The sequence below is a fragment of the Bos mutus genome, chromosome 2 (assembly GCF_027580195.1).
Source record: "Bos mutus isolate GX-2022 chromosome 2, NWIPB_WYAK_1.1, whole genome shotgun sequence".
In the NCBI taxonomy this organism is placed as follows: Eukaryota; Metazoa; Chordata; class Mammalia; order Artiodactyla; family Bovidae; genus Bos; species Bos mutus.
Window position 1 is genome coordinate 8,855,363 of NC_091618.1, and position 21,745 is coordinate 8,877,107.

The 21,745-nt window shown below is 48.0% G+C and overlaps 2 protein-coding genes across 8 annotated transcripts in view; both read right to left on the reverse strand.

The window, feature by feature from the left end:
- Positions 1-9,771, reverse strand: part of AUNIP (aurora kinase A and ninein interacting protein) — a 15,496-nt gene extending 5,725 nt beyond the window's left edge. The window contains 1 exon segment of the mRNA XM_005895859.3: positions 8,259-9,771. Within this exon segment, the coding sequence (XP_005895921.3) occupies positions 8,259-8,342 (84 nt within the window). The 5' untranslated portion in view covers positions 8,343-9,771.
- A 271-nt stretch (positions 9,772-10,042) lies between these two features.
- On the reverse strand, positions 10,043-21,446 carry PAQR7 (progestin and adipoQ receptor family member 7). Of its 7 annotated transcripts, none has more exons than XM_070383156.1 (6): positions 20,878-21,446; positions 16,737-16,832; positions 14,859-14,947; positions 14,180-14,229; positions 13,456-13,546; positions 10,043-12,153 (listed from the first exon to the last, which is right to left on the reverse strand). In XM_070383156.1, the coding sequence occupies exon 6, from the start codon at positions 12,130-12,132 to the stop codon at positions 11,080-11,082; it is 1,053 nt and encodes a 350-aa protein (XP_070239257.1). In that variant the 5' UTR covers positions 12,133-12,153; positions 13,456-13,546; positions 14,180-14,229; positions 14,859-14,947; positions 16,737-16,832; positions 20,878-21,446; the 3' UTR covers positions 10,043-11,079. The 7 variants fall into 7 exon arrangements, with proteins under 7 accessions (XP_070239257.1, XP_070239262.1, XP_070239271.1 ...); XM_070383161.1 differs by having other exon boundaries at positions 14,180-14,245; XM_070383170.1 differs by lacking the exon at positions 14,180-14,229.
- Between the last annotated feature and the right edge of the window lie 299 nt (positions 21,447-21,745).

Here is a 21,745-nt window from a genome sequence, read left to right on the forward strand (position 1 = left end):
AGGAGATCAAACCAGTCAGTCCTAAAGGAAATCAACCCTGAATATTCATTGGAAGGATAGATGCTGAAGCTCCAATACTTTGGCCACCTGATGCAAAGAGCCGACTCATTGGAAAAGACCCTGGCTGGGAAAGATTAAGGCAGGAGGAGAAGGGGATGGCAGAGGATGAGATGGTTGGACATAAGTTGGATGGCAACACCAACTCAATAAACATGAGTTTCAGCAAACTCCAGGAGACAGTGAAGGACAGGAAAGCCTGGCCTGCTGCAGTCCATGGGGTCGCAAAGCCAGACACAACTTAGCAAATGAACAACAACAATGTACCAATTTGGAAGTAGGCCTGAAATTTGAGCCAAATTATTAATTCTAGCCCAAAGTTGACTTCATTTTAACATTTGGAAAATCCTGGGCATAAAATTCATAGACTTGTAGTATTAGTATGGAGTATTTCCTTCCACCATACAAAACTAGAAAACTGAATCAGATATAGAAACAGCTGATTTTGGATGATGGATAACAGGCAGTGCAGGACTGATCCCCAAAAGCAGGAAAAATAAGGTGAACCCTGGGTCGCCCTAGGTAGCACTTGTCAGACTGCATTGTATGTAGAGAGATACCCAGGCAGAGCACTGCCATCTTGATGAATTGAGCAGGCTGAGACTGGAATTTGGGGAAAGATGAGGTGGCTGGGATTTGCAGCACAGAGAAGCACATCCAGAAATCTACATAGAGAGCCCTTCAGTTCATTACTGAAAACAAACCCACCTGTGTGGTAGGCAAAACCCCATGAGGTCAGACAAAAAATGCCAGGAAGCACAAGATGAACAATTCTAGAGCTCACACAGGGCTGGGAGGGTTCTCACTAGCCAACGTAGAAACACTTTTTTTAAATTGGAGTATAACTGCTTTCCAGTGTTGTTAGTTTCTGCCGCACAACTAAGTGAGAAGTGAAGGTGGTAGTTGCTCAGTTGGGTCTGACTCTTCGTGACCCCATTTACCGTAGCCCACCAGGCTCCTTTGTCCATGGAATTCTCCAGACAAGAATACTGGAGTGGGTGGCCATTTCCTTCTCCAGGGAATCTGCCTAATCCAGGAACCAAACCCAGGTCTCCTGCACTGCAGGCAGATTCTTTACTGTTTGAGCCATAGAACTCCTCCCTCTTGGACCTCCTTCCCACCCACACCCCTATGCCCCCATCTAGGTCATCACAGCACCACGCTGATTTCCCTGTAGTATATAGAAGGTTCCCATCAGCTACCTGGTTTACACATGGTAGTGTATGTATGTCAATCCTAATCTCCCAGTTCATCCCACCTCACCTTATCCCTGTGTCCACACATCCATTCTGTACATCTGCATCGCTATTCCTGCCCTGGAAAAAAGTTCATCTGTGCCATTTTTCTAGATTCTACATATATATGTTAATATATGATACTTGGATTAAAGACCTAAATGTAAGACCGGACACTATAAAACTCTTAGAGGAAAACATAGGAAATATACTCTGACATAAACCACAGCAAGATCTTTTTCAACCCATCTCCTAGAGTAATGAAAACAAAAATAAACAAATGGAACCTAATTAAATTTAAAAGCTTTTGCACAGCAAAGGAAACCATAAATAAGATGAAAAGACAATTCTCAGAATGGGAGAAAACATTTGCAAACAAAGCAACAGACAAAAGACCAATCTCCAAAATACACAAACAGCTTATGGAGCTCAATATAAAAAAAAAAAACCCCAATCAAAAAATGGATGGAAGACCTAAAGACACATTTCTTCCTAGAAAGACCTTTTTAACATCAGGGACATTTAGCAGAATTAGAAGGATCACCCCTTAGCAATTCTAAACTGGCCCCAGAACAAAAACTATTCCAAACCTGTCCTGCTATTTTTTCAGTCACCAAGTCATGTCTGACTCTTAGCAACCCCATGGACTGCAGCACAGCAGGTTGCCTTGTCCCTCATCATCACCCAGAGTCTCCCCAAGTTCATGTTTGTTGAATCAACCAGTCCTAACAAAGCTTAAAAACAAGCTGACTGGGATTTCCCTGGTGGCTCAGTGGTAAAGAATCCACCTGCCAATGCAGGAGACATGGATTCGATTCTTGATTCAGGAAGATACCACATGCCAAGGAACAACTAAGCCCATGCGCCACAAGTACTGATTGAGCCTGTGCTCTAGAGCCCAGGAGCCGCAACTACTGTAGCCTGTGCACCCCAGAACCCTTGCTCCACAAGAGAAACCACAGCAAGGAGAAGCCCTCACACCGCAACTAGAGTAGCCTCCACTCTGCAACTAGAGGAAAAGTCAATGCATCAATGAAGACTCGCATAGCCAAAAATAAATATAAATGAATACTTTTTAGAAAAAAAAAGAGCAGTGTGATTAGCAAGTAACTACCTGCCAAAACAAATTTCAATATTCTTTAAAGACAACAAAATCCAGACCCCCAGCAATGTAGAACCATGGTCAAGTACCCAACAAAACATTGCTAGATATGTGAAATGCAGGAAAATAACCCATAATGGGGAGGTGGGGGTGGAGTGGGGGATCAGTTAATGGAAACAGACTCAGAAAAACCAGGGATGACTGGGAACTCCCTGGCAATTTAGTGGTTAGGACTTCACCCTTTCACTGCTGAGGACCTGGGTTCACTCCCTGGTCAGGGAACTAAGATCCAGGGAACTGCAAGCTGACCTGTTAGGCCCGTATGTATGTATGTGTGTGTGTGTGTGTGTGTGTGTGTGTGTACATATAAAGGATGACAGAATTAGCAAACTTTAAATATGCTCAAGCATTTACAGGAAAATGTGAAAATAATGAAAGAAATATAAGTTATGAAACATTCAGTAGATGGGCTTAATAGATTATAGAGACTACAGGAAAAAAAAACAGTGGGACCTGAAGTTATAACAATATAAACAATCCAAAACGAAGCAGAGTGAGAAACTGAAAAGAATAAATTCTTAATGGTCTGTGGAATATGGAGCACACATATAACAAGAATTCCAAAAAACAAGGTGAAAGACAGCAGAAAATATACTTAAAAATAATAGCCCTAATTTTTTCGAATTTGCTGAAAACTACAAAAAACTGTAATTGTCTTTTTTCAAAGATGGCCAATAAAAAGTACCCAAGTACTGCATTTTGGACCCAGATAACCACGATGGTGTGATCACTCACCTAGAGCCAGACATCCTGGAATGTGAAGTCAAGCGGGCCTTAGGAAGCCTCACTATGAACAAAGCTGTGGAAGTGAAGGAATTCCAGCTGAGCTATTTCAAATCCTAAAAGATGATGCTGTGAAAGTGCTGCACTCAATATGTCAGCAAATTTGGAAAACTCAGCAGTGGCCACAGGACTGGAAAAGGTCAGTTTTCATTCCAATCCCTAAGAAAGGCAATGCCAAAGAATGTTCAAACTACCACACACTTGTATTCATTTCACATGCTAGTAAAGTAATGCTCAAAATTCTCCAAGCTAGGCTTCAACAGTACGTGAACCAAGAACTTCCAGATGTTCAAGCTGGATTTAGAAAAGGGAGAGGAATCAAAGACCAAATTGCCAACAACTGTTGGATTATCGAAAAAGCAAGAGAGTTCCAGAAAACATTTGCTTCATTGACTACGCTAAAGCCTTTTACTGTGCGGATCACAACAAACTGTGGAGAATTCTTCAAGAGATGGAAGTACCAGACTACCTTTCCTCCGTCCTGAGAAACCCGTATGCTGGTCAGGAAGCAACAGTTAGAACCAGACATGGAACAACGGACTTGTTCCAAATTGGGAAAGGAGTACGTCAAGGCTGTATACTGTCCCCCTGCTTATTTAACTTCTATGCAGAGTACATCATGCGAAATGCCAGGCTGGATGAAGCACAAGCTGGAATCAAGATTGCAGGGAGAAATATCCATAACCTCAGAGATTCAGATGACACCATCCTTATGGCAGAAAGTGAAGAACTAAAGAGCCTCTTGATGAAGGTGAAAGAGAAAAGTGAAAAAGTTGGCATAAAACTCAACATTAAAAAAATGAAGATCAAGGCATCCGGTCCCATCACTTTATGGCAAATAGATAGGGAAACAACAGAAACAGTGACAGATTTTATTTCCTTGGACTCCAAAATCACTGCAGATGGTGGCTGCAGCCATGAAATTAAAAGACACTTGCTCCTTGGAAGAAAAGCTATGACAGGAATGGGCAAATTCAGTTCAGATGACCATTATATCTACTACTGTGGAAAAGAATCCCTTAGAAGAAATGGAGTAGCCCCCATAGTCAACGAAAGAGTCCGAAATGCAGTACTTGGGTACAATCTCAAAAACGACAGTGTGATCTCTGTTCATTTCCAAGGCAAACCATTCAATATCACAGTAATCCAAGTCTATGGCCCAACCACTAATGCCGAAGAAGCTGAACGGTTCTATGAAGATCTACAAGACCTTCTAGAACTAACACCAAAAAAAGATGTTCTTTTCATAATCAGTTCAGTTGCTCAGTCGTATCCGACTCTACAACCCCATGAGGTGCAGCACACTAGGCTTCCCTGTCCATCACCAACTCCTGGAGCTTGCTCAAACTCATGTCCATTGAGTCAGTGATGCTATCCAACCATCTCATCCTCTGTCGTCCCCTTCTCCTCCTGCCTATGTAAATTCAATTTATTACTTTGCATATATAATCATTTATCTCAAAAACTAATATAACCTTGCCTTGACCTGTATAGGAGGAGTAGTCCTCAGAGCTTTCTGAAAAACTGTCTCCCAGATTATAATCCTCAAGCTGGCCCAAATAAAATTTTCCCTTTCTTTCTTAAATTGACTATTAATTTTTCATTGACACTTGACATTAAAACTCATTCAGGCCTATTGGATAGCTAATCTAGGAAGAAGCAGGATTCTACATCCTGTAAAAGGGAATCTTTAGGACTTCGCTTTGGGCTGGAAATCTTAACATCAGAGGAACAGGAACTAGTGGAAGAACAAATGTTTACAAAAGTATCTTTAGGAATAATGGCGTCAGTGACTACAGTCGTAAGGCCCAGGCCTCCAGAAATCAGAGGAAAGGGCCTAGAGGTCCTGGAGAGAGGACTCCTGCCACGCACCAGATCAACAGACAAATGTTTTCATCATAACATCATCAAAGGAAAAGGTGTGACTTGGAGTGTCAGAGTTACAGACATAGAAATAAATATTGATTCTCCTCTTCCCTGAGGGGTAATCCCTTTTTCTCTCTTAGCTCTCTTCTGCTTCTCTTTCTAAATTAAACTGGTACACAGATTTCCCATCCATCTCACATCAATCAAGAATGTATTTATTCTAAAAGTATAAAAGGCTCATTCCTAACTCCAGAAGTAAAAAACACCCATTGCATATTTTGGTCATTTTTGATAAATACGTTTATTTCCCTACCACCCATTAATTAGCCGTTTCCCCTATATGTGGGGGAAAAGGTCACCATTCTATCTATAATATGATAAAACTCCTATTTTTGGAGCATACTCATTCACATACTAGAGAAGAACAAAAAAGTTGACAAGGAAGCAAGATGACTTTACTAATTCAACAAAAATGCTGCTGCTGCTGCTGCTGCTGAGTCGCTTCAGTTGTGTCCGACTCTGTGCGACCCCGGAGACGGCAGCCCACCAGGCTCCCACGTCCCTGGGATTCTCCAAGCAAGAACACTGGAGTGGGTTGCCATTGCCTTCTCCAATGCATGAAAGTGAAAAGTCAAAGTGAAGTCTCTCAGTCGTGTCCGACTCTTAGCGACCCCATGGACTGCAGCCTACCAGGCTCGACAAACATAGTCAACAAAAAATATAAGGCTGACACAGACTCTCTCTGGAGAACTCCTGTGCTACAGGAAATATGTTTCAGATTTCTGAAGTGATATATATTTTAACCACTGGATAGAAGAAAGAGACTTTTGTATTTACTAAACAAGGTTACATGTTTCATGTTCTTAATTTTAAAAATATACACTCTTTAACGAGTTATCTCATTTCTAGAAATTGATCCTGCAGATGATTTATTTGCATATGTACAAAAGGATGTGTGTATAAAACTCTTCATTTCATAAGTGTTTTTAATAGCAAAAGATTAGAGACAGCTTCTGGAGAAGGCAATGACACCCCACTCCAGTACTCTTGCCTGGAAAATCCCATGGACGAAGGAGCCTGGTGGGCTGCAGTCCATGGGGTCGCTAAGAGTCGGACACGACTGAGCGACTTCACTCTCAGTTTTCACTTTCCTGCATTGGAGAAGGAAATGGCAACCCACCCCAGTGTTCTTGCCTGGAGAATCCCAGGGACGGGGGAGCCTTGTGGGCTGATGTCTCTGGGGTCACAGAGTCGGACATGACTGAAGTGACTTAGCAGCAGTAGCAGAGACAGCTTCTTATCAAGAAAAGACTGGTAAACATAAATACTATATATACTTGCGGGCTTCCCTATGACTCAGAGGGTAAAGAATCTGCCTGCAATGAGGGAGACCTGGGTTTGATCCCTGGGTTGGGAAGATTCCCTGAAGGAGAGCATGGCAATCCACTCTAGTATTCTTGCCTGGAGAATCCTTATGGACAGAGAAGCCTGGCGGGCTACATTCCATGGGGTCACAAAGAGTCGGACGTGACTGACCAACTAAACACAGCACATATATACTTGCGATGGCTGAATCGTGTACTCCAAAATTCTTATGTTGAGGCTCTAATACCGACATGACATTATTTGGCCACCTATGCTCTCCACACTCTTTAGATCTCATCTACTCCTGTTTGCCTCACTCTGCTTCAGCAACACTAGCCTTCTTGTGGCCTCAGGTCAAGTACACACATATATCTCTGTCTCTCTCTACACACACACATACACACCAAGAAAAGACCACTTGAGGATACAAGAATAAGGCAACTGTTTTCAAGCCAGGAAGTCCTCACCAGAATCCAACCATACTGGCACCCTGATCTCAGACTTCCAGCCTCCAGAACAATGAAAAAATTAATTCTGTTGGTTTAAGCCACCCAGTCTATGGTATTCTGTTATGGTAGCCCAGCTGACTAAGACATTATTATTGCTTATAATGGATACTATTTCATAACAGAATGCTATGTAGTCCTTAAAATGAATGAAGCAGCTTTCTGTGAGCTATATGAAATAATCCTTAAGATACAGTGAGTGAAATAAGCAAGCTGCAGAACAACATATATGATGCTACTATTTAAAAGAATAGTTATGCATTTGCTTGTAGATGCACAGACTATCTCTGGAAGGATACCCAAGAAAGCTGTGGCCTCTGAGACAGGGAAAGGTTATAAATGTTAGATATTTCACTGCATATGTTAAACATATTACTACATACATTACATATATTACTACTACATAGAACTGTACCAAACAAAATAACTCGTTGGAAATATTCAGCACAATGTCCGGCTTAAAATGCTCAATAAACAGTAAATATTATTATCTCATACTTTTGTTTCTTTGTAATGACTAACAGAATCTTGCATATGTGCCAAACCTGTGTTTGATTTCCAATTCTCCTAGTTGGTTGAACCTGGCTTAATTAACCTCCCCTCCCCTCCAGTGTTCTTGCCTGGAGAATCCCAGGGACGGGGGAGCCTGGTGGGCTGCCGTCTCTGGGGTCGCACAGAGTCGGACACGACTGAAGCGACTTAGCGGCGGCGGCAGTCTCCTTACTCTCATAAAGATGATGATACAAATAATACATATTAAATACTTAATACAGTATGTGACATCAGTGGATGCTCACTATTTTTCTGTTTTTCCTTTCTTCTATTTTTCCCCCCCCCTGAAGTTACCAGTTCTGGGCAGCGGACCCTCCCGGCGAGAACTTCCCTTTGCATACGCACCCACCCCTCCGCGTACTTGAGCCTCTGCTACCTTCTCGCAGGGATTCTACATTAAGGAGTCTGTCTGCTCCATTTCGCTCCTCAAGCAGATTTTCTCTCCAAACTCTCTCTCACCTCGAAACCTCGCTGTCCCAGCCTCTTCACATGCCGCCCCACACAGCCTGCCTGTCAGCCTTCCTACCCCATTTTCTTCTCTCCACCCTTCCCAAATCCCATTCTTCAGCCTTTTTCAGACTCCGGCCCCTCTCTCCCCTCAACTGCTAAATATGTTCGTTGTCGCCCCCCGACTCTATCTCCATCATCTCCAGGTTCACCCAAACGCTTCTCTTCACACGCCTTTGGGCCCCTAGGCCCTCCTGAACCACCCTCTCTCCTGCAACGACCCACCTGCGTTTTCCGCCTCTTCAGCGCCGCAGCGTCCAGCCACACGCCGCAGGCCTCCTCCTCCTTCTCCGGGCCTCTGCGCCTCATAGCCGCTGAGAAGACCAAGCCAACGGGACACCCGCTGGAAGCTCGAACCACCTCACGCAACCGCCATCAGAGACTCTGCAGACGTTCGGATCTCCCGCCACGATGGGGGCGGAGCTACGCCGCGACCTCCCCGGCGCAGGCACCGCCCTCAGCGTCAGCTCCGCCCCGGACCAAGCCCCGCCCCCTTTCCCCAGCTCTGCGGTCTTACGCCTTAACCAGGACAATTGTGAGGCGAGGAGCGGATTACCAAGGCCAAGTTCATTCTGGCTTTCTGATCCAAAAGTTGTATTCCGGAACTGTGTTGTGTGAACGCGTTCGCGACGCTGCACAAGGAATATGCATTTTCTTTTTCTTGAGTTAGTTGCACTCTCTTACTCATAACCATCAGAGCTTTTCCTTGTCTCATCGCTGAGTTCTTAAGCATACTTAGTCACTTCAGTCGTATCTGACTCTTTGCGACCCTATGGACCGTACCCAACCAGGCTCCTCTGTCCATGGAATTCTCCAGACAAGAATACTGGAGTGGGTTGCCATTTCCTCCTCTAGGGGATCTTCCTGACCCAGGGATCGAACCTGTGTCTCTTATGGCCTACCTGCATTGGCAGGTGAGTTTACCACTAGCGCCACCTGGGAAGCCAAGGAACATCTAGGAAGCCTAGGAAAACCTAGGAACACCTCAAAAAGAGGAGAGGAGGTTCTGGTCTGCCAACTCCATAGCTGGGGTCCTCAGCACTACCTTAAACGGATTACGTTTGTAATTCAAAACAAAAAACTAAGTGTAACTAGGAAACCTCATGGGAAAGGATTTAGAAAACGTTAAGTAGAATGAAAACTAAAACTCTGGAGTCAAGAACTAGCTTTCAGTACTCACTGTGTGGCCTTGAATTTTAAAGAGGATCAAGCAAGGTTTGTGAAAGTACTTTGCAAATTCTGAAAGCCCCTCAGAAATGCACCTGGACTTCCCAGTTGGTGCAGTTGGTAAAGAACCTGCCTGCCAATGCAGGAGACACAAGAGATGGGGGTTCAATCCCTGGGTCAGGAAGATCCCCTGGAGAAAGAAATGGCAACCCAGTCCAGTATTCTTGCCTGGAAATCCAATGGACAGAGGAGCCTGGTGGGGTACAGTCCATGGGGTCACAAAGAGTAGGACACGACTGAGCAGCACGTGCACACACACACACACACGTGCCTAGCATTGTTCTAAGTCCTCAGAAATATAAAAATGCTCGCACACATAACCACAATCTCCACAGATAAAATATATGCACGACAGGATATTTTAGCAGTGGAGTGATATTCCTTATTCATTCAAGATTTTTTGATTTTCTTACCTGTACTTCCTAATTTTCCTTCACTGTACATATATTGCCATTTATTGCTTATGTACTGGGGAAAAGGCAATACATAAAGATCTTCCTTGATTAAAAGACTAAGAAATGAAATATTTGTCAAATTATATATTTTAAACATATTCTTTTAACGTCTAATATTTATTTAGTAATAAAACTACCTCACCTTTCCTATCAAAACAAAGTTCCCATATACAGTAAATAAGGCCCACCCCCAGGCAAAGATAAAACAGGATCTCCTCCCTTTGCCCACCCCCAAGCTCCCCCTGAAAACCTCCTCCAACACAATGAGCAGGCCCAAGGGGTGCACCGGGGCCCTCTCTCCAGGATAGGAGACAAGAAGGAGGCAACTGTTGGCACAGTCATTTTATTGCATCCAGGACATCAGAGTCCAGACCACCCCTGATTTCAGCTCCAGTGACTCCTCCTTCCATCCCTCTTGGCCTTTGAACAGGTTTTTCCCTCTGCCTGGAATACATTTCCTCTTCTCCATCTGCAAACTCCTATTCACCCTTCTCAACCCAAGATCCTGAGGGTCCCAGGCAGCACTAATTATTCCCTCCTCAGTGTTTCCCCTGACAGTTCATTCGATAGTAAAGCCTTTAATCCTGCATTAATCCACAGGGCCCCATCAATAGCCTGTCTCTGAGTAGAGGCCCAAGAAACACTGAATGGATAAACACTGAGCTGTGAATGAGGGACCCAGGAAAGATGGGAACAGGATGAGTGGGACACAGAGTCCAGTGATAGGAGGGTGGAGCTCACTGGGACAGTGACTGAGAGCTGTGGGGCACTGGATGGGATCCATTTCCACCCGGCACAATCTTTGACCTTTGGGGGTTCTCTGGAACACCCAAACTCCAAGCTGGAGTTCAAGGAACCTTAAAGTCCTGCACACAACAGAGGGCTGTCCTTTCCCAAGGGGATCTGGGTAGAGGGCACTGCTGATGCTTTCCCTGTCCCTCAGCTCAGATCTGACTCTAACCTAAATCCCAACTTCACCCCCTCCCAGATAATCTGGAAGCCCCAAGTCAGGGTCTTGGCCCCAGCTGATCCCCCATCCTCACCCCTAAGTGAGAGAGGCAGTGAGGGGAGGCAAAACCAGGGTGGCCCACATCTTTCTCTTTCTCTTTCCCTCTCCCAGGGCAGGCAGCTGGGGCAGGCCCAAGAGTAGACCCCAGCAGCTCCAGCCAATCCTCAATCCAAGGACTGGCCAGTGCTGCCCTTGGCAGCCGAGGAATGCACAGAGAATCACCGCGGGCCAGACAAAAACACCTTTACCAGGACTTGTTCCCACCTGGAGCCAAAGTTCCCATCTATTCCCATCTGTTCCCATCCGGACCTTTGGGCCCCCACTATACTTCCCTCCCTACCAGCTGCCACCCCCTTCACTGAGTCTTCCGATGAAGATCAAGTTTGCGCCGTACCAGCTGGCTCAGGAGGAATGCAGTGAGGATGCTGCTGCCTACTGTGAGCAAGAAGAGGCCAGAGAAGTTGTGGGGCCAGCGGGTGTGTAGAGGCTCATAGATGGACCGCCGGGCCTCATAGTCCAGAGCCACGGCCTCCAGCTGGGCCAGCGTGCACAGTACCAAAAAGACATGGAAGAGCTGGTGGCCCTGCCCGAAGACATGGCAGCTGCCAGGGAACCAGCGCTCAGGCATGAAGGCAGAGAAGAAAGCCGCAGCCAACAGAAAGAAGACCACCTGGCATTTGTGGTAGAGAAGAGCCGGGTCATCTGTGGCAGGGTCGGGGGACACAAGGATGCGGTGAGCCACGGGGCTGATGTCCAGTGCGTAGGCCAGCGCGGAGGGTACCTCCTGGCAAGTGCGGCCCAGCAGGCCAGGCTTCTGGATGTACTTGTTGTAGCAGGAGCCAGTGCAGGAAAGCCAAGCAAGAAAGGCAGCCATGGGCAGGAAGATGGTCTGCACTTGGGCATGCCAGGCAGGCTCAATGGCATAGTAGAAGTGTGCCAGGGCGCTGCCAAACTGGTACACGGCCACACCCACATAGTCCAGGAAGAAGAAGCTGTAATGCCAGAACTCGGACTTGGCCTGCAGGAGGTGAGCCAAGGCACTGAGGGAGAGGTAGGTGAAGGAGGCGAGGACGATGATGAAGAGAGGCAGGGCATGTGGGTCTCCCCAGAAGTCCACGGTGCCCACAAAGATGGCAAGCCGCAGCAGCAGCACCAGGGCGGCCAGCAGGTGGGTCCAGACGTTCACTGCCTCGTTGTGCTGCTGGAACAGCGTGCGGAAGTAGAAGCGCCAGGTCCGATGCAGTGGCCGGTAGCCCACGTAGATGTACGGCTTCCAGAAGAGGGGCGGCACCTCGGCTCGATCCACGGTGAACACAGGCTCTGATGGCACAGACGGCTGAGGCTCCTGGTGGACCTGCCGCAGACTGGGCAGGAGGTGGCTGAGCTTCTGGGCCACAATTGTGGCCATGGCTGTGGGCTGGGCAGGGGGCTGGAAGAGAGAGGCCCGAGCAAAGTTAGGGAGCTGGTGTCCTCACCCTCCTGCCCCATGAGCAGCAACTGGGGGGGCTTTGCTGCCCAGTTCTTTCTCCATCTTCCCTACCCCCTTATCCCTACATGAGTTAAAAAGGAGCAGAGTTGTCCTCAGAGAGACCTCAGGTCTGACTCACGATTCTTTTGCTCCTTGATCTATCCCAAGGGCCTAGGATAGTGCCTGGCATATAGAAGGTGCTCAATAAATGTTTGAGGCAGGCGTTACTTAGAGGCCACTATGTCAGCCAACTCCTTTCCAGTCCAGGCTCCATGCAGCAGCCCCCATTGTTTTCTTCCCGTGTTCATGCTGCCGTCAGTGCTCACATGGTGGTGACAATGTCCTTGCTAAGAACAGATTTGCTACCTCTACGTTTAGCTTCTTCCAAATGGCCTGGGTCTCCCACTAACCCTCATTACCCTACATGATCTGGTCCCTACTGCCTTTCCCAGCTTTAGTACTCAACCACAGCACACATCACACCCAGCCACAGCCTCATCAAGCCCCTGGACCTGCTGTTTCACATGTCTGTAGCTCTGGGTAAGCTGTTCCCTCCATCTGAGACATTTACCTCATCTTGCCTGTCTGGCAAGCTCCTAGTCATTCCTCAAAACCCATTTCTTCTGTGATATTTTCCCGGGCTCCCCTGGCCCCCCAGTCCTCTGATGCTGACCCTTCTACTCGAATGCCCACAGTCCTTTGACCATTATAACATTTCTCATAGGCATTAAGTTGTTAATGCAAGCTCCTCCAGGGTAGGCTTATTTGTCTTATTATTTTGTGAACCCCTGGTGCTTCGCAGGTAGCTGGTGCTCATTTTCATTCATTTCATGCTTGTGGAATGAAAAATCAGCATAATAGCATCCTGATAATACTTCGTAGCCTTGAAGGCCCAACTCAAAAAGCCACTTTTCCCCCTGCAAGTCCCTAGTAACAACTGATCCTATAAAAACAGCCCTTGCCCCACCCCTGCTGAAAAGTTCCTGCCTCTAGACCTTCCACACTGCTAACTGCAAATAAATCCAATCTAACCCCTCACCCTGCATTCAAGACCCCATGACCTGCTCCCACCCTCATTTCCACCTAACCCAAATGTGAGACCCTGTGCCAACTTCCTTTCCCTCTACTGAAGTCCTTTAAGACCAGTACAAGCTGCCACCTCCTTAATGCCCCCTCACTTTCCCCTGTGGAAGATCTATAATGGATTATACAAGTTATCATTTAAAACATATTCATTCATTTATTCATTTAGCAAACACTTACTGAGCTCCTTCTCTGCCTCACGTCCTGTGCTGGGTCCCAGAGTGTAGGGTGGGAGGAGAGTGGAAAAGAATTTGATCCTTGCCTTCAGGAACTTCATAATATGGTAGAGGTTATAGAGAGGAAACCAAAGCATAGCAAATGCTTACACAGCATGTGCTATGTGCCAGACAGTGTCTTAAGCAATTTATGCATATTTGATTCATTTAATCAACACAACACCCTATGAGATAGGTACTATCATATGCCCATTTTTCAGACAAGGAAACTGAAGCACAGAGAAGTTGAGTACCCTGCCTAAGAAGCAGTAAAGGCATGACATAAATTCAGTTTGCAGTCTTTTTATTATTATTACTATTATTTTATTTTTTGACAGCACTGCACAGCATGTAGGATTTTAGTTCCCTAACGAGGGATCGAACATGCAGCCCCTGCATTGGAAACGTGGAGTCTTAACCACTGGGCCACCAGGGAAGTCTCTCTGTAATTTTAACCACGTCCCAAAACTGCCCTCTGCAATCAAGGTGGCAAGTACTATTAATAATTTAATAATTATATACTGTTTTTGCCTGACACTAGTTGCTTAATTCAGGCTTATCATTACTCACCGTGCTGTTCATTAAATCAAATATGTATTGATAAACTATCCAGACAACTAGCTAGACAGACAACTCCCCTCCCTCAAATTCTCCCCAAGAAGCTTAATGGACGCAGCAACCAAACTTACTGTTTTTCATTCATCAGATATTTACTGCAACTTCCTTTGCACCAGTCATTCTAAAATGCAAGAAATCTGGGCAAGATAAAGCACTCAAGTTCTCCACCATCAGCAGCACCATGATCACCCCCAAAGCCCCAGTAATTCGCACATAGTCCAAGCAAACACAGGGTGCTTGTTGTGCAAAGGCAACATCAAGCCACCCCCAGCCCACACTCCACCTCACCCCCAGCCTGATCTGCATCCCTTAGTTCCTCCTGCATTACATTATGGAGTCAGCTCTGGCCTCTGACCTTTCCCAGCCTGGTAGCGAAGTAGGAGTTAAATAAGTCATTACACCACTGCATGGGAGGTGCTACAACAGGGGAGTACAAGAGTCTTCTACTTCATATTCCAAGATGGCCTGGCAGGTTTAGGAATCAGACCCTGCTGATGAACCAATTCATCAGCAAGACCTTGCTAATGACCGTAGTGGGGCCACTTCTGTGCAGAGCACAAGAACCCCCCAGCCCACTTGCTGGTTGAATCCACTTGCCAGAATTGGATTTCTTCTCCTCCCCGAGAGACAGGTCTTTAACCTCAACAGTCTGGCCTCCACCCTTGTCTACAGCTTTGTCTTCCCAACTCAGAACCTCAGGGAACCAAGAAAAGGCCTCTGAAAGCATCTCATGCAGTTCCTTTGTTTTACCTTGAGAAAACAGGAGCCCAGAGACAGGAAGGCTTTCCCGAGAGTTGCCCAATTCGGCTAGCTTTCCATTCCACCATGAGGACAAAGGCCTGGGAATGATGACATGCAGCAGTGCCTTAGTTCCTGGCTCCCTAAAATCTGTCCCATCCAGTTCAGTGCTCCATCCCCACTCTTGGAACTTCCCAAGTCCTAAGAGCATATTAAAAGATCAGAGAAGGCCTTCACCAAAGAAGCCTGCTTCACTTTGTTGAACCTATTGGATTGGCCAAAAACTTTGTTCAGGTTTTTCTATACGATGTTAATGGGAAAACCCAAATACTTTTTGAACAGCTCAATACATTTGCCAAGTTTACATGATCAAGGATTTCCTTTCCCAGTAATGATTATAAAGCTAGCTGAAATGTAGTAAGAGTTTACGATATGCTCACTCATAGCCTGGTGGCTCAGCTGGTAAAGAATCTGCCTGTATTGCAGGAGACCTGGGTTCGATCCCTGGGTTGGAAAGATCCCCTGGAGAAGGGACCAGCTACCCACTCCAGTATTCTGGCCTGGAGAATTCCATGGACTGTATAGTCCATGGGGTCACAAAGAGTCAGACACGACTGAGCGACTTTCACTTTCACTTTCTCACTCATAGCCTTGTTGCAACTCTCATAACTAGCCTGTGAGGTAGATAGAGAGAGGTGAAGCCAGGATCTGGACCCAGCTCTGTGACTGCAGAGCCCAGATACTCTCAGCCACTCCTGTTGCCTTGCTTCCTGTCACAGCCAACCGCATCCCAAAGAACCACTTTGGAAAACTCTGTTCTAAAGCAGGTGACTAGGTCCTTTCCTGCAAATTGCTTCCTTAGGCTTCTAGCAACTGACTTGCATCCAAGGACCTCAGTCTCACCCAGTTACCAGCTCCCTACTCTCTGTTCCAGTGAAGCCTGGCTCACAGCCACCTCCTCAGCAGGGGATAGCTCACTCACTGTCCTCCTCCTCCCCCACACACAGTGGACTTTGAGCGCAGAACCCAGACACCAGATCCTGGGATGACAGAGGTCTAGTCGCCCTGTTTCCTTTAGACCTCAGCCAGCAGCCCAGTTCCATGTGAACAGCTCTATTTTCAGAATTGGTTCCCATCTCCTGACTCCATGAAAGTGGCCCTGGATCCAGGGGAAAGAAGCAGGGGCAGGAGTTTAGCATGACCAGAAGGATGAGGGCGGACACCCAGAGGGCAGGCTCAAGGCATCCTCTGAGCAGTTTGCCCACCCCAGTCTTATTCCAGGCATCCCACCCCGTCCAGTACACCTTCATGGCCCTCCTCCACACTCAGTCGCTTCAGCATGTCCAGCTCTTTTCAACCCCATGGATTGTAGCCCGCCAGGGTCCTCTGTCCATGGGATTCTCCAGGCAAGAATGCTGGAGTGGGTTGCCATGCCCTTCTCCAGGGGACCTTCCCAACCCAGAGATCAAACATTGGAAAGCAGGTTCTTTACCACTAACACCACCTAGGAAGCCCCAGGGCCCCCCTCCAAGTCTCCCTAATTGCACTAGTTACCTAAGGGTTTCTCTTGAACACTAGGGCTGATGACTTCTGCTATAGAACAGAAAAAATTCGCCAGATGCCAGGCACTGGATGGCACTTCCATACGTGAGGGTCACTAGGGGTGGGGCTTCCAGGGACTGTAGGTGTCTTGTGTGATGTCACCAGAGGGTGGGGCTAAAGACCACCTCCACCCTCCACCCTCCCCTCTATTACCACTACTACCTTGGTCAACTCCAGGCTGAACTCTGCCCCCACTAGCCAGGCCTCAGCTATAGAAGGAAGCTCGTGGTTAACCTCTGCATGAAATATTTGGGGAGACTGAGAGCTAGCTGAAATGTTGTGACTTACCCAAGATCACACGGCAAGGCAGGCAAAGCTGGGCTGAGACCAAATGTCCAGGGCCTGGTTGATGGATATCAGGCAAACTTGACTGGCTTCTGTCCCCTACTCAGTAGGAAGCAGAATGGAAGGAAGTTAGGAATCAAGGAGAAAACAGACACTATAAAGGTTCATGAAGCAGATGGACTTCAGATTCAGACAAACCAAGTTGACTTCTGCTTCCATAACACACTAGCTGTGTGACCTAAGACAAGTGACTTACCGTCTCTAATCCTCAGCCCCCTCATGGGAATTTTAACATTATCTACCTCATAGACTGCTACAAATATGAAATCTATGAGAACAGTTTTAGCACAGTTTAGGGATTCAGTAAATTATTCCTATTATTAGTATCAATTATTAATAGTAGTAGTATTTGAAATATTCTTAGCCTGAATATTAGTATTTAAAACATTCCCAAGTTGAAAAGTTTGCTTTGGGTTCTCTAAAAAAAATCTCAGTGCTCTTTTAGGCCTCAATATCTGGTTCCACTGGGTTTGGAGGCCTTACAAAACTATCTGTATCTCTTTAAACATTTACCTTCCTCTGAGGGTACATTTAGGGACCAGGACAATATGGCTGGAGTTTGGACTTCTGGGGACACTGACCTTATTTAATAATTAAAGTGTTCTTAGCAAAGGCCATTCAGAATAACCTCTCTGGATTCACAGAGCCCTGAAGATTTGCACTTGCCCATTGACCCAAGAGAAGTGAAATCCCCAGAGAAAAGGGGCCTCAGCCCCAGCTGCCCCAGAAGCCCCATCCCTGAGCAGGAGGGTGAAGGTGGAAGACTGTGCTAGCCGGTAATATGTGGCCTGTCTTGCAGGTTCGGGAGCCTTCTGGTTTGACTGAACTTCAGAACTGGGATCTCCCTGGCCCAAGTGGGATGTCTTTTTTTCTTTAGTTTACTTATTTTTGACTCTGCTGGATCTTCCTTGCTGCTTGCAGACTTTAGTTGCTGTGAATGGTGGCTACTCTCCAACGCGGGGTGCAGGCTTCTCATTTCAGTGGCTTCTCTTGTTGCGGAACACAGGCTCTGGGGCACCTGGGCTCAGTGGTTGTGGTGCGTGGGCCTAATTACCCTGCAGCATGTGGTAATTTCCCCGACCAGGGATTGAACCTGTGTCCCCTGCACTGGCAGGTGGATTCTTAACCACTGGACCACCAGTGGGAAGTCTTCTGTCAGCCTGAGCATCATCTTCTTCTTCTCCCCTCCCACCTCCTCAGCTCTTCCAATTCACATTTCCCTTTTCTAAACTTAAGGTCAACCTCCTCACCTGCTTCCTCAACCAAAGCTTGCCACCCCCCAAGTTCCCCTGGTTTCCCCCTGATACACACTGTCAGAGAGAGGCTCCTTAATATCTCTGGGGGCAAAACAGCAGGCCAGTTTGTGGGGATTAGGTGGTGAATGGGCTTCGGAGTGGGAGAGCCCTGGGTTGTACCAATCTCACAGATTTTACTCAATGAGTACTATACGCGGGGCATAGGGGTGCCGGGCTGGGGGCATATGGTGAACGAAGCAGACAGGCTGCCTGATGGGGCTCACCCACACAACTGAAATACCCCTGAGCCCAGGAAAATAAATAAATAAAGCCCAGAGAGAAGCCCCCTGGCTGGTAATCACGGAGAACTGCAGAGAGCTGCTGCTCCCAGGGAGGGCATCTGCTCATCTGTTTCCTCGGGCAGTTATTTCAAGACAAGCCAGGTCCTTGTTTTCATGTGAGGATGGGATTTCAGGTTTGGAACTTACCAGTTGTGTGACTTTACTTCACCTCTCTGTACCTATCCATTTAAAATCTGAGAATAATAATAGCTACCTCAAGAAAAACAAAGTCACAGATGCTGGATGTTGGCTCTGGCACGGCTTTGGCTCCACCAGCTTTGTTGATTCTAGTCCTGACTCAGCTACTCAATCCTTGTGTGGCCCTGACAAGTCCCTTCTGTTCTTGGCCCTGTTTCTCCAAATGTCAAAGGACAGAATGCATTCTCCGGTGACTTCAAAGGGCCCTTTAGGCCCTGAGACATTCCAACAGTATTTGTTTTAGGCTTCAGTTCAGTTCAGTTCTTACTCAGTGTCAGAAGCTGGAGCTTCAGCTGTGAACAACACAGTTAAAACACCACCCTCAGGGAACTAATAGCCCAGTTAATTAACAGCTAAAGGGTAACACCTAAGGGTATTCATACCGTGCCCTCTTGGAGCTTAACAGCCTTGTGTGTGTGTTAATCGCTCAGTTGTCTCCGACTCTTTGGGACCCCAAAGGAGCCCACCAGGCTCCTTTGTCCATGGGATTCTCCAGGCAAGAATACTGGAGTGGGTTGCCATTTCCTTCTCCATAACAGTCTTACTAAATAGCATCTATTATAAGTATATTTGATTATAATTCTACTTCTTTTGCCTCCTTCCTGTCAAGCAAAATATTCATCTTTGCTTCTCTGGGCCCTGACAGTTCAGTACACTCTCTTAAAGACAACTTCATCTTGCCATGGAAGGCTGTTTAACCTCATCAGACAAAAACAATTAAGGCTAGGCCAGTGTTAACAATGCGGCTGTCAGAAGTAAACCCTCTTGAGAGGTCCTGACAAGGATAACACAATATGGCAGAACCTGAAATATTATTACTAAGACTAGGCACTAACAGTCATCGTTTACAATGGCTTTACACACATTTCACCTCTCCCTCTCAGCAACTCTTTGAACCTGTGGCTACGCTGGTGTCACAGCCCCGGAGGGAGGCAGGATGACAGAGCATGCCTATCTTACTCCAAAACCAGTGCTCTTGCCCTTCATCCACTGCAGTCAACTCCCAGGCACCCAGTGAGTGGCCACAGATTATACAAGCAAAGTTTTCATCCCTGGCTGGCTTCTTGATATCTCAGCAAGTAGGTCACCTCCCTCAATGCAAACCAATTCGCCAGTTCCTCCCACTGAGTTTAAAGAAAAAGCTCCTCCATGTGTTCCAAAACTGAACAGAAACCTCTTTTGTTTTTTGTAACTGCACTTTGGGCCTCCATTTGTACTGAACCGTGTGATCAGAATGAAATAAATCACTCTTAAAGGAATTCCTCTGCGGGTCTCAGACTCACAACTGCTCTGAGGACAGGGAAACACCTGCTGGAGGAAAGCAGGCCCAGGTGAGCTAGCTACAATTGCCCAGGACATGGGGACAGAAAAGGGACCTGAGTTTATCACTGACCAGTTTCCCTACTGACCTCTTGGCAGGGGAACTAAGCTGGAGAAAAGCAGCCTGTCACTAAGGGGCCCCGCGGTGGTATAAGCCCCAAGATGGGAGGCTGGGTCCCTCTACAATGTCACGGACATCCCCCTAGGAGCAGCCAGGCCCTGAAAATATATCACACTCAACTCCCCAGTCTTGGTCTGACCGGACCTCTCACTCCTGCCAGGCTTAGTTGGGTAATGGTGGGCGGATGCTCCAGGGAAACCTCTGGTTTCCCTATAGGTCCTCAAAGCCTATAGTCTCGAGACAAGTGCGTCCCTCAACGAGTGGGGGGAATCCCTTATAGTCTCCTGACACCAAAGGAGCCCCGATCTCAACGGACCTGCGCTCCTTTGGAGTGAGAGCCCCTCTGAGCCCCATGCCGTGCTCTTCCACTGTTTCCGATTTTCCAACTGGGAGTCCGTCACACCACCCAGTTCCAGGTACTCACACCCCCTTTCACCCCCAGAATCTCCCTAGATTCCCCCTTCCGTGGGAGGAGCATGGTCCGTGCCCATCGTCCTCCGACACTGCGGTCCTCCCCGGGGCCAGCTCGCCCCACCGCCCGCCTCCTCTCCTCCTTGCGGCTCTGATCGCCCCGGGCCTCCAGCCTCCTCCCGCTGCTCCCCGAGAGGCTCCCCCTCCAGCTCCGCTCCTCCTAATCCAGTCTCTCCGCAGCGGCGCCCCCTCCAGCTGATTCACAGTCAGCCTCCCGCTCCAGCCGGAGATGCTCCCTCTCTGCCGGCGCGGTCCTGTGGGTCTTCCCTCCCTCCCCACATGCCTCTCCCCGCCCGCCACCCCCCCAAACCAAGACACCCAACCCCGAGTCTCGGATGCACCCTGCGCCCCGCCCGGCCCCGCTGCCCAACACCGCCAGCTCTCCGGCAGCCGGGTACCTGAGGCCGAGCCGATCTGCGAGAGGCTGCCCTCGGCATCCAGGCATCCGGAGCGCAGATAAAAGGGGGCGGCCGGGCGGAGGCCCCGCCCCGAGTCGGGGGAGAACTGGTCGCAGACTCTGGGTTCGGGGCTCAGGACCCTGCCACCGCCGCCGCCTGCCCAGGCCTGGGTGATCCCGCCCGCCCACCGAGCCGGCCTGGCAGGGCGCCAGCAGCACCTCCACCGCCCCCCACCCCCGCGCCCACGTGTTGCACACGGGGGCAAGAGGGGTCATCCACACCGGCGACGACAGCCTGGCGAGGTCCTGCGTCTTTGGGGCCGAGGGAGACTAGGAGGCCGAGAAAGCAGAAGTTGCTGCTCAGCTGAGGAGTCGCTCCCACTTCCGGCGACTTGAGCCGCAAGCTCCGGAGTCTGGACCTGGCTAACCCGAGAGGGAGGCGGCGAGTTGGAGCTGGAGCACCCGAATTTTCCAGTGAGAGCCCGCAGCCCAGCCCTGAAGCCACGTAAACCCACACAGCCCACCTCACTAGGCTGCTTCTGGTCAGATACGCCTGACCTTCCCCCATCTTCACCTCGCTGCCTGGGGAGCTCCACCCCAACCCTGCACCTCAGTCTTATTCAAGTCCCCACCTAAAGCGCTGTCTTCCGGCAGCTTTTCCTAACCTACCCTGCCCAGCCCAAGACACACTATTTAGACTTCCATTAAAACACCTGCTTTGGAATTCCGTGGTGGTCCAGTGGTTAGGTCTCAGCGCTTTCACTGCTGAGGCCACGAGTTCAATTCCTGGTCACGGATCCAAGTTTCCACAGGCCTTTCCATGTGGCCAAACAAAAGCCCTCTTTCTACTCCCTGGTGTAACATCTCCC

Coding starts and splice junctions, on each gene's coding strand:
- PAQR7 (XM_014478260.2), bottom strand. CDS start 12,132: ATGGCCACAATTGTGGCCCAGAAGCTCAGCCACCTCCTGCCCAGTCTG.